This window comes from Gavialis gangeticus, unplaced genomic scaffold, assembly GCF_001723915.1.
Source record: "Gavialis gangeticus isolate Ggan-Ray unplaced genomic scaffold, GavGan_comp1, whole genome shotgun sequence".
Classification (NCBI taxonomy): domain Eukaryota; kingdom Metazoa; phylum Chordata; order Crocodylia; family Gavialidae; genus Gavialis; species Gavialis gangeticus.
In genome coordinates this window covers 28,866,325-28,872,925 of record NW_017729026.1, presented here as the reverse complement: position 1 = coordinate 28,872,925, position 6,601 = coordinate 28,866,325, and the positions used below count along the sequence as shown (strand labels likewise).

Below are 6,601 nucleotides of genomic sequence, written 5' to 3'. Positions count from 1 at the left end.
TTGAGACCTATTCCATGTTTTATGAAAACATCCTCCAGCAGCAGCATCGACTACTCTATCAGAAAGAACAAGTATTCTTACCATCTTCACTCCCTGCAAGTGAGACTTTAGCTGCAAGAACATATTCACAACACGTTTTTTGTGCTCTGTTTCAGGAACTGTATGCAGTAGAAGAAGATGGAAAGCAAACTGAAGTCACCCTTAGTCAGGTTGGTGGTGGTGATTTATCTTATTTTTGTTTCAGTTGTGTGAGAGACAGTGCCAAAGGCCTTCTTAAAGTCCAGAGAGACTATGTCCACAGCAACACTGTCATCCCGGGATTTAGTTACCTGGTCATAAAAGGCCATCAGGTTGGTCTGGCAGGATCTGCCTTTGATTAACCCATGTTGATTTCCCCTGGGCATGATCTCCCCTGCTGGCCCTCACAGATGGGATCCTTGATAATTTTTTCAAGGATTTTCCCCAAGACCAATGTGAGGCTTATGGGCCTATAGTTTCCTGGGTCCTCCTTTCTCCCTTTCTTATAAATGGGGACCACATTAGCTAGTTTCCAGTCTCTGGATACCTGGCCCATGGACCACGATCGCTCGTACAGCCGGGCCAAGGGCACAGCAATGACCCCCACCAGCTCTCTCAACACCTGCGGGTGGAGGGCATCAGGGCCCACAGATTTAAAAACATCCAGCCCATCCAGAAGATCCCTAACTACTTCTGCGCAGACCTGAGGCCTGACAGTGCTATCCCCAAGATTGCCCCTATCTGTGGTGGGAGAGCTGTCCTGGTCCCTGTCCAAGAAAACAGAGGCAAAGAACTTGTTAAAAATTTCGTCTTTCTCTTCTGGCATAGCCACAAGATTACCATTTGAGTCTAACAGGGACCCTACATTACCCGGTGCCTTCTTCTTACTCCCAGTGTATTTGAAGAAGGACTTTTTGTTGTCCTTAATCCTGGTCGCTAGCCTAAGCTCCACCCCTGCCTTGGCCTTCCTAATGGCCCTCCTGCACTCACAGGCCCCTCTCTTCCACCGGGTATATGCCTCCCTTTTGGCCCTCAGGCATTCTTGAATGTCTTTGCTGAGCCATGGGGGTTTCAGAGCGCTCTTACCCCACTTCTTTCTCTCCGGGACTGTCACACTCTGAGCCTGGAGGATTGTCCCCTTAAGATATGACCATCCCTTGTGGATTCCCATATCCTCTACCTTTTGGGCCCTCGGTGCCTCCCCCACTAATCTCCTAAGTTTGTTGAAGTTGGCCTTTCTGAAGCCAGGGGCTTTAGTCTTGGTATAAGCCCTCAACACCCTGCACTGGATGGTGAATTCCAGCAGGCGATGATCACTGTCACCCAGGTGGTCAGGGACCTGCAGTCCACTCACCAGGTCATCCCCAGTGGCCAAGACCAGGTCCAGCAAGGCATCTCCCCTAGTGGGGCTGTGTACCTCCTGGATAAGGTGGAGGCCCTGTATTTCAGCTAGGAACCTACGCAAACAGTCAGACCTGGCTGACTGCTCCTCCCATCTTCACCAATACAATATTGTTATGTGATCAGTGACTAGCAGATACCACACTTGTCCCATGAAATTTACAACCCAGAATTTGACCAGACAATTTAATCCTCATTTCCCACACTATTATCACCAAGGAGGGGGCATGGGTCTATCATTGTACTGCATGGACTCCTCCTCTCAGTATTTTCCTCCCTCAACTATCCCCAAATATTCATTGGCAGAATTTGACTATCACATTTGTTGGGGCAGTAGTTAGGATTAGGTATCACCAGATGCAGGCTGCCAGCCACAGTTAGTGGTAGGTGGACAGCTTGGGGAGATAAAGTCCCCTGAAACACTTCCCCAATATCCCTGCATTCCACCATACTCTTTCTCTCAGTTCCTCTCACCCATGGATGAGAGAAATCTACTGATCTTTTTTCTCTCCCCCATCATAACCACAAATAGGCTTTTGGGTTTTATGTGCAATTCTTTCTCTTTCAAAATTTAGGGTGTGAACTCTGTTAGGGACATAGAGTCATAGAGAAGTGGAGCTGGAAGGGACCTACATAGGTCATCTAATCCAACCTCTGGCCTGAGGCAAGGTTATCCCTATCCAAACCATCCTATACGAATCCATTGTCTAACGCAGGGGTCAGCAACCTATGGCATGTATGCCCAACGTGGCGTGGTTTTTATTGGCATGCAGGCTGCTTCCCACCCCAAGGGGTGGGAAGAGGCGTGCCTGGATTGAGAAGCACATGGCTGCCTGGGAACAGCCTTGTGCTGCTGCTGACCCTTGCCACCGCTGGACCCCAGCCCCGAAACACTGCCAACCCCAGCCAGGTAAGAGCCCCTGGCCCCAACCCTGCACTGCTGGCCATGTGCTACCGGCATGCCCCAGCTGGCACCACTGCCGCTGTGGGCCCTGGGCCTGACCCCATGCTGCCAGTGGGCCCGGCCCCAGCTGGCACCATTGCCGCTGTGGCCCCAGCCCAGTGCCAGCACCGGGTCGGGACTGTCAGCAGCATTGGGATGGGGCCAGGGCCAGCGGGGTATCCCTCCCAGCCCCATATGGCAACCAGCAAAGCCTAGAAGCACAGGAAATACCCATAGTTGAATATAGGCATAACTATACTTAGATCATCCCAGATCAGTGGCTGTCCAACCTCTCCTTGAACTCCTCCAGTGATGGAGAGTCCACAACTTCCCTAGGCAGTCTATTCCACTGCCTCACTGTTCTAACAGTGAAAAAGTTTTTCCTGATACCCAATCTAAACCTATTTTGCTGCAACTTAAAGTCACTGGTCCAGTGATCCTTCATATTCAGCTCCTGGAAAAAAATATCTCTAAACAAGCAGAAAAGCAAAGCCGGGATGATTTTATTAATTTGTTTAATTATTTGCCTTCAGTTAGATGTGGGCACAAATTGGAAGTTTTGCTTCATGTCTAAACTTTCACAGTTCCAGGATATTTAGATCTAGGGTTTTTTGTGTCAGGTTTGCCTGTGTTGTCTCTGGTTTCACTCAGTCACTTTCTCTCCTATGATAGATTGCAGAGCTGAGTCATGAGATGATTATGGAAGTAACTGCCCTAAGAGCTAGAGTTGCTGATATAGAAAGTGAAAAGCTCAGTCTCAAAGAGAAGATAAGAAAAGAAGTGCAAGATGAATATGAAACGCTAGTGCGGAATCTGTTTGTGACTTGTGTGCAGCTAAAAGTAGGTATAAAATAAGAGGGTAGCCAAGAAGTCCTTAATGTGCTGTTGTATTACTTAGCCAGCCTACTGGCAAACAAAGGCATGAATTACAGGAATTAATTCAGGGACCAGTGAATTGCTGTTCTCTCACTAACATCCTATGGAGCAGCTTGTACAAACTCCTTGTTTGGGAAGGAGCTGGATCTGTTCTAATGAAGGGAAGATCTGTTAGGAAGGGAATTGCTGCCACATCCCAAAGAGTGGGCTCTCTTGCCATTTTATACCTGTAAGGATGAGAACTTTTCTTTATGTCAAATTTAATTTTTAAGTGGTCTGTATAGTTTTTTCTCAAAATCATAGGGATAATGTGTGACCCTATCATTCACTTTAAAGGATATCTTACTTCTCAGATAATATTACTGTTTTCACTGTAGGTACTTGATATAAGTAAAGTACTACCTAGCTTGAATAATGGCATCCTGGTACTGCCCCCAACTAATATATACTTGATTGACATCCTATGTTAGATGCAATCCAATTCATCCCCCTGATCCAGATCCAGACCCCCCCCAGGGTATCTTCTCAGTGCCCACAAGCTGATTAAAGTTCCTGGTAATGACAGGATGCTAGCAAAATGATGTAGGGTCCCATCTTGAGATTTCTCTTGCTGTCTCTAAAGTGAACCTATTCTCACCAGAAAAATCCTTACAATAGGTTGTTGCTTTCGTAACATAATCATACCCTATGCATAATTGTTGATTGTTTATAAAGCTGTGCAGCTGAAATTACTCATAGCTAGAGAAAGAACTTTGCTCCTTCCTCTGTGATTATGTTCTATGTCGTAAAGTATCAGTTCTTACCAGAAGATTTTCTTATTTCTGCTACCTTCTGAAATTGTGAGACAGTCCTGAGCTCATGTTTCTCCAGCAGCTGATGGGTAAAATATAACCCGCTTTAAGAGTTTTTCAAAATTTGCAGAGAAATGAGAGCCCAAGACAATTATAAAAGCCATTAATTAGCTTGTATGCTCTGCTAGAAAAAATTCAGTCAGTTTAATTGTATATTTGCATATGGCAGCATTATCTAAAATACTGTTTCCCATATGCACTTCTCTTCTCTTCTGGCTTCTGCTTGTAATTGCAGGGGAAGCTGGATGACTATCGCCTTAATATGTGTCGACAAGTGTTTGAGATCGTCAGTGAAGTGAGAAAAGAAGGGGTTAACAGCATGATTGAACTGAAGAAAAAATTTGGTTCAACCACGGATGATAAAGGATTGAAAGAACATTTGTCCACAGTAAGGAGTGTAATGTGCTCATTCTTAAGGGTAAAAATTATGGACCTAAACCAAGTGCTGGGATTCAAGACCACATCTGAACTTTGGGGACAAGCAGTCATTGGGCTTCCAGTTCAGGCAGTGACAGGCTGTCAGCCTGTCTTTGTTAAAAATCGATTGAAGTAGCATAAGATGGAAGAGGGTAGTCATTGTGGCAAACAGGACAGACAGAATTGCAGAACCTTGTGATATGTGCCAGTGTGGCAAAGGGTCATATTCAAATTGTCATTTAGATGCAAGTGTTCTCAGATTTGCCCAGTAAAATCTGAGGATTTAAATCAAGCTGTGTCCTGGTCACTTGTAATCTACAATCTAGGAAAAGCAGCAATCTTAAAAACACTCTTGTCCAAAAGTAGAGATGCATAGGCCTTTCTTCCTAAAGTACTTTAATGCCTGCTAAGGGGAAGCAGTGAGTCTGATGGGTAGAGCACTGGACTAGAACTTGTGAGACCATTGTTCATTCCTGGCCTGTTGAGTGAAGGTGGGTGACATTATTTTGTGTCTCTGTACTTTATTTTCCCCCTCTCTAAAATGGGGATAATGACACTGACCTCTTTTTTGGAAAACTCTATAAAAGCTCTGGCTAGCTTAGCACACATGAATTTTCTTGTCAAACAACTAAATTACTCATAGGAATAGCAGTTATGGTAGCAGTCAAGTACTTGGCTGAACAGTGACAGGGATTACCCATGTGCTGTTCTGCTTGCAGGACTCCATCAGCGCTTCAAGTAGTAACATGACCTCTTGCAGAAGGACCAGAATCTGAGAATGAGGTACTTCAGAAGGGGGAGAAAAAATGATGAAAAAATTACACAACTCAAAACCAAAGAAATATACCATAAAATATATTAAAGCCTGGACATTTGGGACCTACTGTAACAAACAGACAAAATAACAATACAGTCTATTGAATTATTAGTTGCTCAATTAAGAAAATAAGCCTGTTAAGAAGAAATAAACATTCAGCTACATAATTTTTTAATACATTAAGAATTAGTTCCAGTGGAACTTGGTAGGGTAAAGCTGTTGAAGAGTTCATTCATGAAATCAGATGAGGCCAACTGGATCTTTACTCAGCCCAGAATATTATGACTTAATGCCTGAATATCAAATAAATGCACTTTGCAGATGCTCCAGACAAAAAAACCTGTGAGGGAGAAATGCAATTGTCTTATAGCCATCTGCCTTGAGTGTGCACTTTTCACAAATAAGCCTTGTAGTATGGGCAGTGCCTGTGGGGAAAAGACCTCTTTTTTATAAATCCTATGATTTTACCATACTGTTATTATGTAGGTCTTATCAAGGACATCCACATTTAGGATAAATTAGGTGATTCAATATGTTGTCAGCCAAAACCATTAATAGGGTAAACTAGGATAGTCACAGAAGAATTGGAGTGTTTTATATCAGTTAAGCATGTGTTTTTTTTTCACAATTTACCTGTTTTTTTTTCTCCTAGTCTCTTGACAGTGTCTGTTTTTCCTGTTTCTTCAGGGTTGCAGTAACTGACATTTCTTTCTAAAATTGCACTGTTTTAAACTGCAGAGTTTGAGGATTTAAAAATTCAAGTTTCAGTTGAGGAGAGAGACAACCTCCAAACTGTTGTAAGGGAATGTTGTGTTGTAAGAAGTCTTTTTTTTACTCACTGGTGTACTGTGGTGTCATGTCTTCATTAGCAGGAGCAGCTGCAAGTCTTGCAAGATGAAAACAGCAGGCTAGGGGAGCTGGTGTGTAAACTGAAAATCTTGAACTGCTGGAAGCACACTGCACAGAAGGCACAACTCTCTTTAAAGCTGAGAACTGCAGAGAAGGTGATAAATCCTGGTCACTTCTTTTTAGTGTTGTCTTTCATGTTCTGCAAAGCTAAAGGCCACATTGGGTTGGGTGGTAGCATCTCAGCAAGCCAGTATATTTTCATATAACTGTTTTTCTGCTCCAAATTCTATGCTTTATTTTAAAAGAAGGTAATTTGTGGCTAACAATATACTTTCACACTCTGGTCACAATATGAAGGTTAAGCACTGATTTCTGCCTGAGTTTGCAGACAGCCTGAAACAAGAGCTGTGAGAAGTGTGAACAGCCGTG

At 43.7% G+C, this 6,601-nt stretch overlaps 1 protein-coding gene across 4 annotated transcripts in view; it reads left to right on the top strand.

Annotated features, from left to right (window-relative positions):
* The window catches only part of LOC109299620 (transmembrane protein FLJ37396), a 218,140-nt gene that overhangs the window by 178,277 nt on the left and 33,262 nt on the right, over positions 1-6,601 (top strand). For 3 of the 4 annotated variants that reach the window (XM_019520116.1, XM_019520115.1, XM_019520113.1), the window contains exons 39-42: positions 156-209; positions 3,035-3,202; positions 4,325-4,477; positions 6,193-6,327. In XM_019520116.1, coding sequence (XP_019375661.1) covers positions 156-209; positions 3,035-3,202; positions 4,325-4,477; positions 6,193-6,327 — 510 coding nt within the window. The remainder of the gene's footprint in view (positions 1-155; positions 210-3,034; positions 3,203-4,324; positions 4,478-6,192; positions 6,328-6,601) is intronic. The other variant, XM_019520117.1, reaches the window with a different exon arrangement.